Source organism: Actinia tenebrosa, unplaced genomic scaffold, assembly GCF_029948245.1.
Source record: "Actinia tenebrosa isolate PJP-AT-01 unplaced genomic scaffold, QUT_ActTen_1.0 PGA_scaffold6__47_contigs__length_16458017, whole genome shotgun sequence".
NCBI lineage: Eukaryota > Metazoa > Cnidaria > Anthozoa > Actiniaria > Actiniidae > Actinia > Actinia tenebrosa.
In genome coordinates this window covers 1,017,818-1,036,328 of record NW_028292583.1, presented here as the reverse complement: position 1 = coordinate 1,036,328, position 18,511 = coordinate 1,017,818, and the positions used below count along the sequence as shown (strand labels likewise).

At 34.7% G+C, this 18,511-nt stretch overlaps 1 protein-coding gene across 7 annotated transcripts in view; it reads right to left on the bottom strand.

Moving 5' to 3' along the window:
* The window catches only part of LOC116301834 (QRFP-like peptide receptor), a 46,567-nt gene that overhangs the window by 10,515 nt on the left and 17,541 nt on the right, over positions 1-18,511 (bottom strand). For 3 of the 7 annotated variants that reach the window (XM_031710966.2, XM_031710967.1, XM_031710968.1), the window contains exons 2-5: positions 14,243-14,294; positions 3,674-3,718; positions 3,040-3,132; positions 957-2,641 (exon numbers count right to left, since the gene is read on the bottom strand). In XM_031710966.2, coding sequence (XP_031566826.1) covers positions 1,435-2,592 — 1,158 coding nt within the window. In that variant the 5' untranslated portion in view covers positions 2,593-2,641; positions 3,040-3,132; positions 3,674-3,718; positions 14,243-14,294 and the 3' untranslated portion in view covers positions 957-1,434. Of the gene's footprint in view, positions 1-956; positions 2,642-3,039; positions 3,133-3,673; positions 3,719-9,342; positions 9,769-14,242; positions 14,295-18,511 lie in introns of those variants that run through there. The other 4 variants (XM_089039047.1, XR_004197782.2, XR_004197783.2 and 1 more) reach the window with 4 other exon arrangements.

The window sequence follows — 18,511 nt, the reverse complement described above, 5'->3', positions numbered from 1 at the left end:
AAATTCATGGTTTTTGTGCCTAGTCAAGATACTTGCACTCAAAAATTTTTTTTACTGATATGCCCTAAAATTTACTGCGATAAACATAGACACAATATGGTTGCTTTGAAGACTCCTGCCAACAGGATGTTATGATATCGTATTTTAACGGTAATTAGTACCGTTTTTATTTGTGCTTTACACTTTAATTAAGTTCACTTCCAGATGGAACTTACTAGTTTTTTTTTAAAAAAATGGACGACTAAAATGCCAAATTTTCCTTTTTCCTTTTTCCTTTTTTGTTGGGCTACCAGCGGATTTGGCGGAAATTTTCGCGCCAAAACTTGTGTGCTCGCCCCTCTGGCATACTCTCGCTTCGCCACTGCCTATCGCATACAAAATAAATAGACAGAAAAACTGATTTGCCGACTGTACGAGTTTTTTTCCAGCATTGTACGGTCTGTGTTTCATACGCATGATAAATAGTACTGAACCAATCATGGTGTAATATATAGTAGTATTACGGGGTGACTTGCTGGTAGAGTCTTTATTTGAAGTCCAAGCAACTTCTACAACTAGCAATAAAGTATATAGCATATAGTAATATAATATAATCTACCTTATTTAATTGAATGAACTATTTCGTTCTCTGATAAGTCCCACAATGTACTGTTATTCCAACTCGACTCGTTTTTTGTTTGACATCGGAATTGCTAATTGGAGTGTTATGATATATTAGGTAATATTTTTTTTATTCTTAGAAAAAAAACAAAAACTAATAGCATCTCTATTAATAATTGGTAATTTTTTCAATAACATTTTGAAAGTATAAACCTACATAATCTAATCAAGATATATTTCACCATTCAGCTATTTACTTCATGTGGAATCAATATTATGCTCTTAGCCATCTCTGGGTTAGCTTTGTGCGATGTAAAAGGCAAGTTATAGACACATCAATGTTTCAAGTACAGTGATTGGGTATATGAACAGTTTTTACTAAAAGTTTATTGATCATACAGTTTGATTTGTTATCCATTTGACACTTATATATGGATATTGTATTGGGTTAGCCACATTGCAATCCAATAGTTACTTAAACTTGTACACCGTAGATCGTTTCGCTTAATTTTTTTAATCCATTAGCTAGGCTTGCTGTGTATATGGTTATAACAAGATTAGCAACTCGAGTGTTGCCTTGGACTATTGCATCCCTTAGTTGCTGTGATTGCTGCCGGCAAATATAGTGAACTTGATGGTATAATGCAAATAGTTCTGTTTGGAGGCATTGTGTATACTAATATATTACACGTGTCTCATTGGTTAATGCGTGTAATGCATGGTACAAAAAGATAGTCCCTACTGCAGATTTAATGTCCTTTACTTTTTATAATTCCGTTGAATATCTATCTTATGCTAGTCTTGCACCAACTGTACAGTCCAATGTTCCAACTTTTATAAACACGATTCTTTCACTACAGCATTGTCACAATGTAATAACAATTTTCTATTCGCATCGTTGGATTTTAATCTCATTTGGTTAGTGTTGATAATACTATGAATCTTTGTCCTTTCGCAAGATTCACTAAATGTTTGATTCCTGTGTCTTTGTGACTCCGTCGACAGATATCGCCAAGATGAAAACATCTTTCGGATGTGGCGTCTGTAGCTCTCATGGATACAGATACATAACCAAGGGTTGATAGCGCTATTAGACACAAACAACATGTGCGCTACAAAAGCGTACCCCCAAGCACTACATACTAAGTTTCCATCCCATGCATAGTACATTAGCAGTGCCAATACAGTAATAGGGATCAAGCAACATAGGAACATGATCACCATAGCGACGACTTTAATCAACACGCGGATGTCTTCCTTACGACGCTGTTTGCGCACCTCAGATGTCTGGGATGAAAAACTCTTTTTACTGTTCAAAGATATGACTAGCCATGAATATAGTACAGTCATCAAGATGACGGGAATGCAAATTACCATGATGAAAATAACGCCGAAGAATGTTTTCTTTGATGTCTTGTTATCTAATGGCGACCAGTCAAGCATACAGAAGTTGGCTCCATTTCTTTCTTGCAGTCTGTGAGCGTACAAATTTGGAGAATGAAATAGAAAACTGTACAACCAAATGAATGCGATGATGTATTTTCTACGAGAGCGGGTGAATAGGGACGGGCGAAGAGAATAAACTATTGCCCAGAAACGGTCCACAGCGATGACAGCATGGCTTATGATTGAAATACTCACAGAAAAGTCTGTAAAGAAAAAACAGAGTTTGCATAAAAAGCTTCCAAAAATCCCATCAATTAGCCAAAGACGAGGCCCTATGTACAGTTCTATAAGAATTCTAGGACTGACAACTGCAGCGATGAAGATATCCGATGCTGCCATGTTGGCAATGAAGATGTTGGTTGTTCGTCGCATGTTTTTCTTCTTGTAAACGATAATAATTATAAATAAGTTCCCAAGAAGCGCAGCCACCATGATTAGAGAGTATAAGACTGTCTTGATGACCTTGAGTGTGGTAGAATCAGTCTCACTTGCTGCACATTGCAGCTGTGCCGCGAAAGAAGTGTTGTTTAGCGCTGAGTCCATCATTGTTTGTCTGGTCGATTATTCCGGCCCTTTCGCTTTCTCTTTTCGATGACTTAAACGACAGAGATGATTCAGTAAAGATATAGAGCCTTATGATAAACCAACAACTATTTCAGACAAGAATATGCTTGAATATGTTTAAATTTTTTGAATATGTTTGTATATACAGGATATATTATGGCCGCTTGCATGGAGATTCGGATTTTATCTCCTCGTAGGTTCAGAATGTCTAATTTGTTTTGCAGGGCTCACTCGTAAGATAAAATCTCATTACTCAAAGCATATAAGATCCGTATCTCCTCACGGTAATATCCTCAACTCCAACTCGGAAAAGGCGAGGTGTTAAACTGATCTTAGATACAATTCATGTTTAAGAATCATATTTAGATCAGTTAAAATGACTAAAAAAATATTTTATTACTGTTAAAAATGTCTAAAACTCTCACGTACTTGCTTAGTCCTTTGTTCTCTTTCTTCAGTTTTTTTCATCAACTTCATAGACTGTCAAAATAACGTCTCTTCGTCTAAAGCTTACTTGTCATCCTATAAAAGAAAGAAAATAAGACCCTGACAAGTTATAATACCTTTTATATATCGTTAGATAAATTTTTATTTATCATATATTGGATTTTTTTTTTTTCTTATTTCCTTTATTAACTTCCCATTGTAAATAGATATTTATCATTTCATATTTTATATTTATTGCATATATACATATATATATTATATTTTATATCACTTTAATTTAGGTTATTTCTTAATAGATTAGTGCACGTGCGCATTTTAAACGAGTATGTGAAATGCTCCTAGGCGTTATGTGGATAAATAAACTATTATTATTATTATTATTATTATCAATATTGAGAGCCTATACTGACTGATTTCTTGTTATATTGGGTGATTCAATCAAGTGGCTCACTTATTTGGCGAGGATTTTTCCTCTTTATTTATGATAATGATGATATCTGTTTAAATAGCTAGCGCTCTTTCCATATGGAGATGTTCAAAGGCGCTTCACAATGAGTTGTGAACGAGAGGTTTCTAGTATGAGGTGTATATAGGCACTAAGGGTGGATTTCCTTACGTCCTCAGTGGTTCTTTTACGTCCCTCCGATATTGGTTAGTAGATCTAAAACATGAAAAACAACAAGTAAATCCGATACCTAAAAACAACAACAAAACAACAGCAACAACAAAAAAAGAAAAAAAAAAAAAAAAAAAAAAAAAAAAAACATTTGCCTTTCTTTCTCAATTTGGTCATATAGTTTCATTAAATAGCCTCTAGTGTTAACAAGATAACGAACTGAAGCCATTTATATTATCATGTTAAGAGCAATAGTAGTTTCAAAAATAGCATTGCTTTAGGTACAGTTTATGACATGTTTGATATACTGATTTGGCTCTCATAAATTGCAGTTGAAGCCGATGTATTGAAAAACAGCAGGAAAACCTTCAGCATCTAATCTCTATCTGTTTTGGGAAACTTCCTCAAAAACAATTTAGACAATATGGCACTTTTCACACTGCTTCCATCACCAAGAGAACTCGTTAACTAACTAGAATCAACACAAATGAACTATCAACAGATAGAAAGTTAGTGAGACTAAAAATATATATACAGAATGGAATGGAATGGAAATAAATGGGATAAAATAGGATGGGATGGAATGGAAGTAAATGGAAGTAAATGGAAGTACATGGAAGTAAATGGAAGTAAATGGAATGGAATGGAATTCCATAGGATAGAACGGAATCAAATCTAATTGAATGGAACGGAAAGGAATAATATAATAATAGCCTAGATTGAATAAGAATAGAATAGGATACTCCAGAATAGTAATCAAAATAGGTTGCTTGTCTCAAAACTAAATCACTCTCCACCTTTCCTACTATTTTCATGGTTCGATGCCTTTGTTAGATACACTAGTAACTCCCAGCTTGTTGATCTGCTCACATTAGCTATTTACTCCAGACTCAAATCGAAATTTGTTCTTTCTGGTGCTTTCCTTCAGATATTATTTTTTTATATAATTTTATATATAATTTTTATAAAATTTTTAATAATATTTAATTTTTTATATAGTATTTTTTTAAATATACTACCTCGGGAATCATTCAAAATCTAGACATAATTTATGGATCATTTTATTATGGGCGTAATGTTTTCATATTTATATTGTTGTGCCACCTCTTACATAAACAAAGAGTTCATTGCCAACAAAAGTGTTACTTAAACACTCGCCTAACCGTATATGTAGTTCCTGACTGTAAGTGGAAATACATTTTGGAGTCGAGGAGGTAGATGTTCTTTTCAAAGTCCTAAAATTCTCACAGGAAGTGCTGCAGTAGGAAGAAAGAAAGTAGCTTTTAAACAAATAAGGCACACATATTCGTCAGATCCCGCTAAATTGTTACCAGGATATGAACACATACATTTTTTTCAGATAAACGAATCAAAATTTTTTTAATCGATTGTCTAAGATAACCACTGGACTGATGTAGGCGACAAACTCATATCGAATTTGAATTTAGCGTGTTCGGTTTGAGAGCGAGGAGAATCGGAAAACTCGGTGACTGAAAACCCCTTGCATCATGAGAGGCCTAAACTCCGCTATTAATTGTTATCTCTATTTTAACCTCAAATATTGCCTCAAGAAATACAGGAACCTTGTTTGGGCCGCCTGTGGGCCAGATAACGGCTCGTATTTTGATAAATCTATCTTAAATCTTATACATTGGTTTAAAAGCATAAACAGGAACCTTTTTGGGCTGCCTGTGGCAAATCCTGCATGCTAGAGTCGTTATCGGTCTTACTTCCTCTGTATAGTAGACATTTCACTGACAATTTCCAGCTAAAAGGGGCGAAAAAATCTGATATTTTTGATTTATTAACGAAGTAGGAAAAAAGCAGACTGATTTAATTTTCCTTAAAAAAGTAGTTAATAAACATAACTGATTATTGGTGAATTGAAAACGAGTATTGGTCATTTGACTATGACGCGACATCTATTGATTGTGTCTGATTCATCGGCCTTTGTTAGAAGTTTTAAGCCTTTCCCTTGCATATAGAAAATGTGTTCAAACCATGAAGCCAGAATCAAAATTAGATTAACGTAAAGAAGACAACATGGGTAAACGGAAATTAATAAAAGAAAAAATAGAAACCAAAAATCGTCTGCGGCTGAAATGTTCACCAACTGCTTTATGACGTTTAAGTAGTTTGTAGTTTTTCCCCGTCCATTTTTACCCACCATGAAGGCTTTCTCACTTGAGTCAATCCTTCAGGATCATTCAGCTTGTCCGTTAACGCTTCTCTAGATAGAGTCTATAGATTAATCTCTTAACTCCTCCTTGCCTTGGTCTCAGCTGTCTAGTAATCTAGCGGGTTTATTGAAAAACTGTCTGAGGTTATATTAAAAAAAATACTCATAGATATCCGGCCAGGTAGAACCAAAACATCATTTGATATCTCGTAATCAGTGGCTAGTTTAGTCTAGCACTAAAATCGGCATTACTCATAGTTGAATGAATGATATCTATATATGTTTACCGAAAGTGACTTCTCAAGCCAAACTACAATCGAATAAAAACTCTACTAATAATAAATAGAGCTGACAGAAGTGTGCATGGCTGTGTCAGGTATGACAATTGGAAAGTAAATAGCGACACTAATGGATCTTTATCCCTGCACAATACAAGGAGTGAGAGATACGAAAAGTAAAGAAGATTCGGGATCGATTGAGTGAATTAAATTAGAGGTACCTTTGTGAATTAAGATCATTCGGTACCAGTAGGTCTTAGCGTACTGACCATTTCCTGTAGCCGCTCCAATCTGAGCCATATCAAGATTGGCACCAAAATGCTCATTTTCACAATCTGTTAATGTTTTAGACCGCCAAAGAAAACATCTGTTTTTAAGATACCTTTTATTGGGAGTCAACTAAAATAGATTGGACAAAACCTTATCATCCAAATTGAAAAACATTGTATCTAAATGATACAACTCGTTCAATACGTTTTTAGATAAAAGTGTTTGCATTGATTTATTTATTAATAACACCGTTTTTTGAATTTCAAAGCTATTGCATATTGAAGAGAAAACGTATCGGTTGCTTTTGGTCATTGGTTTCTCAGTTGGAGGTCTTGCAGGAAACGTTAAACAGTTTTTATAGCTGAAGTTTTAATGGCTGATTGTCAATAATTTGCCTATATATTAATGATGCATATGTTCAAAAACAACAGAACATATTCAGTCGTAATGTTCGATCATTAACATATTGAACTGTATCAAATGAAAAAGGCAGCTATTGTTGCCAGCCTCGCTTGTATGTGTGACGACTAACACTACGATCTCGAAACCCGAGCCTACGTTCCTCTTGTGGTCAGCACTGACTCAGGAACGAAAAGTTCTGGCTGTAACTGATTTTTTGAACATTCTGATTGGTTTGTAAAAGAAAAAACAAAAGAAATAGCCCTCCCGAAAATAAAAAGACAAATAAAAAAAATAAATGATGACCATTCATGGGTTTGAAGGTGAATTGGAATCGCTATTAAGATCACAGGGAACCCAAACAACGGCTAGCCTTGCTATAGACATGCGCAGTCGAAACTTCTGGTCCAAGATGGCCGAACCGAAAGTTAACTTAAAATCGGTTGCAGCAAGAGCCTCTTGTTTCTCGGTGCTGACCAAAAGGAATGTGGGCTCTGGGTTCGAGATTGTTAATTTTAAAGACTATAGAAGTTTAGGCTGCAGGTTGAAGTCGACAATAATGATGGCAATCTAAATGATAATGATTGTTATGAAGACATCATACTATCCTAATTTATTGGTTTTATATTCTCCACTTTTGAGGGTTTCTTTCTTTATTATAATGATGGAACGAGAACGAAAACTTTAAGGGTTGTAAAAAACTCAGTGTGCATCAAAGGTGGGTCTTGATTCCTTGGCGTTAGAGAGCTTGTTAGGTCTCTTCCTTGATTCGAGGGTTTTTTCTCCAGTATTTCACTCCCTCTGCAAAACCTAAATACCAATTCGATTTGTGAGTAAGAGTCGGGCTGTGTTCGATCAAATTTGGAATTTAAGCCGTTTGAAATTTTTTTTTTAATTGGCCAGTTTCTTATACTACGAAATCAAATCAGTCATTTTGGTACGACTGGAATCGTCGTCGCGACCAAGTAAGTTTTGTTGGACTTCAATGAAGGTGTGACACTGCATAAGCACCGTGGTCTTATGAAGTGTTTTCCGACCATGTCATCGAATCAGGCTCATTGAATGACGTCTATCAAAACCCTCGACAGCAAGGCGTACGATTCCGCACGTGTTATTGATATAGTTATTTTTTCGTTATTTGAACTTTAAAATAATGGTTTCTTGAAGCCGGATTTGACTGAATATCACGTAGGTTTTGATGCGCAAAGGCATCTCATTCTTCCTAAAAAATTCATAGCAGAACTAATATTCTTAATATCCTCAATATTAGTAGATTAAGAGGAATTTTTTTTCAATATCGAGCAATAATGGCAAAAAGCGCCAAAAACTAGACTGTCGTATCAATTTTGATCCCAATTTTCGCTTTGGGTTAACACTCAAAAATGACCTTTTTAAACAGTTAGAAACTGATGTATTATAATAAAATGCCTGTTTGAAGCGGTATTTTCAATTGTACAAAGATGTTTTGCTGCATTTTTGTTAGGATGTAGCTTTGTCTTGCTTTTTTATAGAAAATGTAAAGCAAATGAAGGGTCAAACCTCATTTTCGAATAACATTTTTGCTTTGGGTTAACACTTTGATTCCACTTTCATCGGTCATCTCCACTTCCAAACAAGTTAAACTTTCTGAATAACAAGATTTTAGCCTTGTACAACAGCCTTTCTTCAAGAAAATAGTTTTTGGCGCTCACTGCTTGAATACAAAAAGAATTATCATTTAATAGTAATAACTGAACCACGCCATCGCATAAGGATATGATCAAGAGCCAGGAAAAATATGTTATATTTCAAATTTCTAGTCTCTGTCTTGAAACTTAAAACGATTCGACTCGTGACCACGAATCTACAGTCTTTAGTGTACAGTTGTTGTTGTTGGATCACGAAAATGATTTTTAAAACTTGTTCAATTCTTGGTTTTCACATACGTCATCATGAATTTCAAGAGCGTAAATTCGCATTATAATGAAATAAAAGTTTCATAATCTTGTAAAGCGGTCAAAACTACATATTCTGGCCAAATTTTAAGGCTGTAAAGCATTTCGTTGCGGAACTAGAGGCGAGTAGACATGACGCAATTTTTGGTTAAAATGTATGGAGCTCCAAGTTGGTACACCATCATGGCGGACGAAACTTCAAAGGCTTAAGATGATGGAATTTTTAATGTGTTTGACTATGTTTCACTTAAATATTCTTTGAATATATATTTTAAACGTGTTTAAGGGAAAATCTTTCATCTAGAGTAAATTATTTTAATATTTTCATCGCTATTTAGCTAGCGCTACAGTCATGTTTGGTACTGAGTTCTTTATATTCCTGGAATCGATCCTTGAAACTCTTTCTTCGACTTCTGGTCGTTCATATTTCTGGAAGCTTCGGGTCGGAAATTGAAGAAGCTTCCCTTGAATATAATATAGAACTCTCGTACAGGATTCATGTGCGTGCTATTGAAAACGTGGTTTAAGATTGCGTGCTCCAATACCAAAGCCACTCTGAAAAATATGGTTTAAAATCGGTATTTTTTAAGGCGAAACGGCGAAATTTACCTTCATTTGAAAGTGAGTCAATTTTCCCCTCTTTGGCTTTAGCACTTTTCCATACAAGCCATGGGCTGTTAACTTTATGGTTACTAGTATATGATATGGTATAATCGATCTCGGCGTGTTTTCTATCGATAACCAATACAAAAATGTGTAAGCTCGATGTACTTAGACAATCTTATTGTATTCACCGACCATCCACTAATGGATACTTGCCAATACAATAATAAGCGCCATACCTTTAACTTTGTCTCGCCTTTGTCCGGTCCGCCTTGAAATGGTAACACCCAATTTTAGTCGTAGTAATAACTCAATTCAAGTTCTTTTAATCTTTAGGACAGATGGACTGGATTATATATCGGTGTGTTTGTTACACTTATTCGTAGATACCAAATAGTGTTCACTGGTGTTTGTTTCTAAATAGAAAAATGGCTCACTTATATCTTAAAAGTAAACGTCCTTTCCAATCAACGGTCTTTCTGGTTTGAATCAGCTGTACGCTCTGAGTATTTACCGCTGCACTATCCGTGCCAAGCAGCGCCGGCGTCGCTTCGTTATTGATTACTCTATTAATCTCTTTAATAAGTTAATCAAATTTACCTTCAGTACAGTAAAATAGACCGGGGTAGGAAAGCAAGAGCGGTTCTTTTGTGCTCTCGTCTGCTCTGATAATCCAATTATTTTTGGTAGCACATAGGGCACTTTGCCAAAACAAGGTTCTTCGTAATACGACCACCTGGTCAAGCTAGCCAACCATCGTTGTGATCGATTTACAAAGCGTGTTATGGTGGTTCGTGGGTTCCAGAAATATCTTCAAAATCAATAACAAAATAAATGCCCGATATGTTTTTAGATTCTCAAGAAACTGAATGCCCCACTTGTGCCCACTTGTAGCCAACCAATCGAGATATGATCGTCATATAACTTTCTCTACACTATGTAAAGTCGATTATTATTAAGTGGGTTCACTGTCTAAATATAAACTTTTTCACTAGCAGGGTTTGCGTTCGATTTCCCATTTTTACGGTGGCCTAGAAGGGACATGGGATTGGGTGAAATATTTTTTCATTTGAGTAAAACTAACTCTCAATAATTGAGTAAAACTAACTCTAAATAATTGAGTAAAGTTGACTCTCAATAATTGAGTGTCACTAACTCTGAATAATTGAGTAAAACTAATTCTCAATAATTGAGTAAAACTAATTCTCAATAATTGAGTAAAACTAACTCTCAATAATTGAGTAAAACTAACTCTCAATAATTGAGTAAAACTAACTCTCAATAATTGAGTAAAACTAACTCTAAATAATTGAGTAAAACTAACCTCAATAATTGAGTGTCACTAACTCTCAATAATTGAGTAAAACTAACTCTCAATAATTGGGTAAAACTAATTCTCAATAATTGAGTGTTACTTATGAACCATTTTCGAACCCAGAGCACTTCGGTCGGGCAGGTCTTCAAGCATGCGCATTGAGATTCAAAATGGCGGACGATAGCATAGACACGGTAAGTTATAGTTTTTGTCATTCAATTTGCTTTTAACAAATTAAGATAATGTTTATATGACGTTATGTAGCTTATAAAATACACGTTTCTAAACTACAGAGGCATGGAGAAATTATATATATAAAAAAAAAAAAATTCAACAGATAGTCTATTTCTCATCATATTATGCTACTCGACGCTATTCTGTAGTTTCAAGTAGTTTCAACGTTTGAAGCATTTGTTTTAACTTTTCACTTACTATACGGTATTCATGATTCATCGTCTGCCATCTTGGGTACAGATCCCATGCTAATGCTCATGCGCCGAGAATAGAGCGCATGCGCAGAGAGATAGTAACACTCAATTATTGAGAGTTAGTTTTACTCAATTATTGAGAGTTAGTTTTACTCAATTATTGAGAGTTAGTTTTACTCAATTATTGAGAATTAGTGACACTCAATTATTTAGAGTTAGTGACACTCAATTGAAAAATATTTCACATTTCAATATTTTACATTTGATTTGTTCCTATGATCTGTACTTTACCAGCAAAAAGTACGTTACACTGAGGCACAGACGGGCCTGTGTCACGCGGGTAATAATTGGATTATCAGAGCAGGCGATAGCACAAAAGAACCGCTCTTACTTTCCTACCCCGGTCTATTTTACTGTACTGAAGGTAAATTTGATTAACTTATTAAAGCGAGTAATCGCTAACGAAGCGACGCCTGCGCTGCTTGGCACGGATAGTTCTGCGGTAAATATTCATATCGTACGGCTGATTCAAACCAGAAAGACCGTGAAAGATAAGTGACCACTATTTGGTATCCATTTAGAAACAAACTTTATATCAATTTAATTAGAAATCTACGAATAACTGAAACATTTATGCACATTTAAAACCCAATCCGTCTGTCCTGGCGCCCTTGGTAAGAGTTTAGTGAAAATTTTGCCCAAAGATTCCGCTTTCTCTCTCGTTAGTACTGAATTCTTAAGTGTATTAAAAATTAGAAATACACGGAGTATAGAAATAACAAGAAAGAGAGCGAGTTCCACTTTTATTGGCCTTATGACAAAATACTATCATGTGTCACTGTTTCGCACTTACAGTGATAACACATATTGATGATACACTTGTCTGTCATCTAAGTTAATAAGGATGGAAGAGAAAACCTTTATAGTGCACCCCCTACTGTTATAACTGTCTCCATTCACCGCATGTTAGTTCATAAGCTTTTCTTACTTTATAGTAAATATTAATAATACTATTTTAAAAAATAGTACTGTTATTAATAATATAAATAGTTATGAGCATCATACATAGTACTACAGTAATACCAAGCAAAAACAACTTCAGTAAAAAGTAAAAATAGTAAATAATATTAGTAAAAATACACAGGTGATTATTGAAAATCTCGCGCGCTGATTGGTCGAGAAACTCACACTATCACACGATAATCACCTCCAGCGATAATCCAAAATGGCGGCCAGCCGCTTTGTTGCTGTTACCGGAAAAAAATGTCTTTTATTTTCTTTTTTCTTCTTCTTTTTTTTTTTTTTTGTTGTTGTTGAAAGAATCACCTGTGTATTTACACTAGAACAATTATTTGCCTCAGTGAATATCGGAGAGTATTTACCTCGCCGCTCGAAGACTCGCGTCTCGGTAAATATTCCCCGATATTCACTTCGCCTTCGGCGAATAATTGTTAAATAATGCAATTAAAAATAAAAATTAAATACTGTTATCAATGATATTAATAGTTATTAGTATCATACATGGTACTGCAATAATACCAAGCAAAAAACACATAAAAATGGTAACAATTGTATTCTTATAATATAATAAATAAAAAGGATAAGCCTTTCAGAATAATATTTTTTTAAAAGTATTTCCACTGTCCACTGGTAAATCACTTATTATTTACACCCGAAGGTCAGGGATTATATTTGTATTCATTTGGAACGGAATCGGAACTTTTTGGAACGAGTAAAGTGCTCAATATACACCTTGTATGTTTTCCTGTATGTTATCTATTCGAATTACCATTTTTTGATTCTCATATGTATCCGGAGATTTTAAAAACCGAATGTTTTTGATTCCCTTCGGCGGAAAAAAATCTCATTCACACGTATTAAGGTTTTCGAAAAGTTGCTTTTTCCTGTGTAATCCGCAAGGAAATAACTCAATGGCTTTCCAAAATATCCGCATGCGTGTGTTGGAGGCTTAAGTCGGTATTCCTGATCCTAATATTCTTGCCGTTAATATTTACAGTATCTTTCGAAATGAAAAAATAAAGTTCTTTACTAAAGTGGTCAAGTAAATCAGATTAACATCCAAAGTACATTATAACACTAGATACCGCTTCAAAAGTAAGCCAATTATACAGCTATAAGCCACGTTTGCGGAGATAATATTCAAATTCTAGCACGATATTGAGGTAGTTTCCCCCACAGCCGCTTACAGTGTCGTCACGCAACGCTTTCTCAGAGGAGAAAGCGTTGCGTGACGACTCTGAAAGCGGCTGTGAGGGAGACTAGATATCGAGGCTGTCGGGAAGAAACGTCAAAATAGCATTAAACCTCGAAGGGATAAGTAGATATAGAGGTATAGATTTGATCATAACATTCTAGTGAATAGTGAACTGATTACCATATCTATCAAATTTATGTCATTTATGGCATACCTTTGTGGAAAACGGAGAGATAACTAGCTAAAAACTAGTGTAATGGTAAAAAGGTAAATCATACACCGTGAAAAGATGAAAAAACTTTCTGACGTTTCGGACGCTAGTCCTTCGTCGGAGTAAAAGAGAAAGAGGTAGTAGAAAGGAGTGTTTTCCTTTCTACCATCTATTCCTCTTTTACTCCGACGAAGGACTAGCGCCCAAATAGCGTTCGAAACGTCAGTAAGTTTTTTCATCTTTTCACGGTGTATAATTTACCTTTTTACCATTACTGCTTTATTGAAAACAATAAGCGTATTTGGTAAACCACGTGTTTGTACCATACATAAAGTACCATACGACTAAAGCCTCACATTCAAGTCTAGAATTTAAGTTATCGAAAAAACTGCCGCCTTAATCCCAATATCAATATATTAGAATATTTATGAGTTTTCTTTAAATCATTTAAAAAAAATTCTCTTCCTTCAAAGATGCTTAATTAACACTGGAAAAAACATCATTGATGGAATATTATTTCATTGGTATTTGTATTAAATACAATAAAATATCACAAAGAAGCTCTCTAAATCTATTTTCAAAGTTTCCCACCTCTACTATTCAGACTTCTGTAAAATTCGTACCACATACTCAAAATATGTGATTTTAGTCTTATAGACGATCGATTGTATTTTTAAGAGATGTAAAAACAATATGAAAACTTGCCTTTTATACCTTTAAATGATACGCAGTCTTACCTTTGATTAATGATCTTTAAACATGATGTTGCTTTCGCTAGTGTTTATCAGTCTGCAAAACAAGAAACAACTGAATTCTTGGGAAATTGAAATTAGAATGTGTTGGCCGGTCTCTGATCGATGGTAAAGACCCTGGTTGATATTGGTTATGTTGTGTACGTGCAGTGTCGATTATAAACTGTAGGTGTTTGCGTCCAGCTCAATATTGGTTTTCAATTCTAAATGGCTGTTTCTAATTGGTTTACGTACGCTTGGCTTTTTAGAGAGCTCGTATTTAAAGGATCATGGCCTAGCTTTTGTACAGATGGTTGTAAAGAGGTAAAACATATCAAGTGAAACCTCCGCTTTATTGGCAACCGCTACTTTACTTTACCCTTTCAAGTATCTTTAGATTGATTTAGATGTAATCCCTATTTTTGATTTCTTTTGTTGTGTTCTAATGTGTGATCATGTAATAATGATTTCAAAGGGGATAAACACAAAGTCCAAGGCGATTCACCACTACTAGACTTTTGGGTAACAAGTATCTTTATATTATCGTATTAAATGTAATGCCTTTCTTGCTTTCAAATGATAAATAATATATGTTGTTGTGATATACTGTGTGATCTTGAACAGATGGTTCAAAGAAAACATAAATCTAATTTCTGCTCAGGGTTATATTCGATTCTCCGTTATGAGCTTTTCCATTTCAAGTACCTTTAGAATCGACCTCTTTACCTTGAGGGTATTACAGACCACGTCGCATTCCCTTAAGATTAAGATTCTTGTTTGAATTGTATCTATATTCATGCTTCTTCTCATGCGCAACCGTTAAACAAGGAAATGATACTCTAGGGAATGGCCCGTGGTCTGGAATGGGAAAACATTATGCCCAAGAAAAGACAGAGGTCTATAAAGCAATCACGATAGCTATTGAGATAATCTCTGTATAAGATGGAAATGGATTCTGTGGATCATTCTGTGATTCATTGCACAGCTTAAATATTTCAAAAACTATGTTTCATTTGTGCGTGATTGGGTGCCGAATTACCTATAGACTTGACGAGGCCTTGACTACAATGATTCCGCAATTTGATAGAATTCGTAATGTATACGAAATAACTACCAACCTGTATGGACATTGACAAAGGCGAGCGGACGTAAAGCTCATGCAAATCAGAAGCGAATATTGTATATTGTTCATCACATTTCTAGTATGAAAGTATTAGTATCAAATTTTAAGAGTTTTGATATTGGAGTGAGTTTGTTGGAGAAAATTCATGTTTATATATATATTTAAGGCAATATTTATACAGCCACATCTAGTCATTAGCAAGGCGAGTTTGAATAAAGTCATGTTAAAGTTGGATGCAAATGATTTTCATTCTGTGATCGGATTTACAGCCGGACTTCTCCTGGGTGTCGGATGTCCATTGTGTTTTTACTCATTTATTAACCTGAATTCGATAACAAAAATATACACTCCGTTATTTAGGAGAAGAGATAACTAGCTAAAAACTAGTGTGAGCTGCGTCGGTGTTTCTAAAGAACATTAAAGAGTTAAAATTAAAAGTTTAAATTTTACACCGTGATAAGATGAAAAAACTTACTGACGTTTCGGACGCTAGTCCTTCGTCGGAGTAAAAGAGAAAGATGTCAAAAGAGAAAGAGGTTATTTAGAAGCGTCAGGAGAAATGGGCCTATCCTAGGATACCTGTGCCGGCATTATAAATGTTTCTAATTTGAAAAAAGACTTAAGGACCGGAAAAATATATATATATATATTCGTCTTGAATGATAAATATTCTGTTTTAGAACTTTATAATGAGTAAAAACGAACAAAGAAAAAAATGAACTTTACATATACAAAGATTGCTGGTATTAAGCATTTAGAGCGAGGAGGTATCACGCCCTTTTCATGTGTTGTTGAACTTTTTCTCACGTAGCCTGCTTAATGTATTATTGATCTTAAGACATAATGTTCTTTATATATACTTAGTACTTTTCAAATCAGACAACCTTGACAAGGATTATGGGATTAAGACATTTTTTCAGTTTCTTTTTTTTATTTTTTATTTTGCACTATACGAATTTTTACACGATTTTTCTGCAAATTGCAAAGGATTTGAAATTACAGAAGACAGAGCTGAAGGCAAAGATGAACAAAGGATATTAATGTTTCCTGATATTTTATATGAACGCACCTTTAATCTTCTCGTCCTGCTTCCTGCCTTATATTTGTACATAATTTCATAACTTGTTAGCGTCAAAGGATAAAATTCTTAACTGAATTATGCATTTGAAATACAAAGACCTTAACCTAATCTTTGCCAAAAACAAGGACAAACTGTTCATTGTTTAATATAAGATTTGAAGGTGGAAGAGACATTTATCAAGGAGATTATTGACAATTATTAATTAACTATTCCTCTTTGTTCTATAATTTTTTTCCTTATATCATTACTACCACCTGACTGCTGGTATTTCCTTTAATTCTCTTATCATATATAATCCGTAATCGTAATGGGTGGTACAAATAAACAGTTGTCGTTATTGTTATTGTTAAAATAATAAGATAAATCTTTTTTTATTCATACACGGTATGCATTAAAGCTAGAAGCTTGTGGGGCCGTGTATTCTCCATACACACTCCTTACTACATTAGAATATTCTATACACACAACTCTCAACTCACATGTTGATTTTTACGGAGTACGGAGGAAGGATACCGGAGAACCCAGAGAAAACCCTCGTAGCATAGGAGAGAACAACACATCAAACAAACTCAATTCACATGTGGCGACTGCAGGGCACGAACCAGCGACCCGTTGGACTCACAGCGGTGAAAGACGACGCGTTAGCCGCGTTGTTGTATTCTGTTAAAACATAGCTAAAAAGTTATGAATTTTTTTCTTGACTTCGTGTACTGATTATTTTGCACTTTTCATACTGCTAAAAAGATTAGAAGGTTAGACTAAAGTAGATTAAATTGTAGATCCATTGATCATCATCATCATCATTATCATCTTCATTATCATTAAATAGCTGCAGCTTTTGTTCATAAAATAGTTTGGTTTAGTGTGCTACACACGGATATCAAGTCGTATTGGTGGACTTAGAATTGAGGTTATACCAATTGGTATATTCAAATATCGAATAGTTTCGTATAACATGATTTCCAGATATTCACTTGGAACTATCGATGACACGATTTGCACTAGCCACTAACAGTCAGATTGAGCATTGTAAGATAACCGATCTAACGAGGTTCAAGGATGACATATAAGCTCTAAAAGCTTTTCTATTTCACGTATCGAAAGATTTGACAGTCTCACTATCAGTGTGTGTTTTTAGTCCATATTAATGTTATTACGCTTCCGGTGCATAATAAGTTTGCCTATATTTCTGCATTATCGAACCCTAGTTTGAGACTCAGTTTTGAGTTTTACTTTGAAATAAAGGCTTTCTAGAGAGTTTTTTGCTTGGTTTAGAAAAAATAGAATAATCCTCGAGTCATTAGCCAACTAATCTCCTCATTTTATCCTAACTTTCCTTTGAAGGTCTGAAATTGTTAGGAATTTCTGGTTCACTTGTCGGTCAATCTCTTTTGAAGTTTTTATGATATAGAAAAACTCTTTACCTTGGGCATAAAGATTCTTTATTTGAGTTGTATTCATATTCATGTGGTATGAAATGGGGAATTCAAAGTAAAGAGGTCTATTGATCATAAACCTTTACCGATAAATATCAGCCTACATTGGTTCTTCAAGATGCTTAATTCAATTGAGCATAAATAAGAGGTTAGGTTTATTGTTTTGATCACTAAAAATGAAACGAAAAGAGTGAGCGCGCGCGCAAGTTGATGACGCACGGGAGTAGGGTAAGGTGAAATTTAAACTGTATCCGGTTACTAAAAATAGCCCAACCGGGAATTTACACGGCGCGCGCGTTATTAAGAAGTTTCCCTCTCTCTCTCTAATTTTATCTGTTCGTTAGCTAACTAATGCCTATGAATAGCAGCTGTATGACTCTATGCGGTAGTAATGTAGTAATGAACTACCATTAGTCAAGTTTCAATTTTCTTATAATAGGACGTTTGCCTGATGGCGTCATTGACCTCTCCTACTAGACTCCCTACACACTTTCTTTTGTTCAGTTAATTAGCACCAATTGTCTTACTATTCTCATGAGGAAATACAAATTTAAATAAGAAAGAAAATTCGTAAAGCATCTTGGTAGTGGGTGTCAAATCACACCATGCAAACGTCCTAATGGAAAAGACTAAGA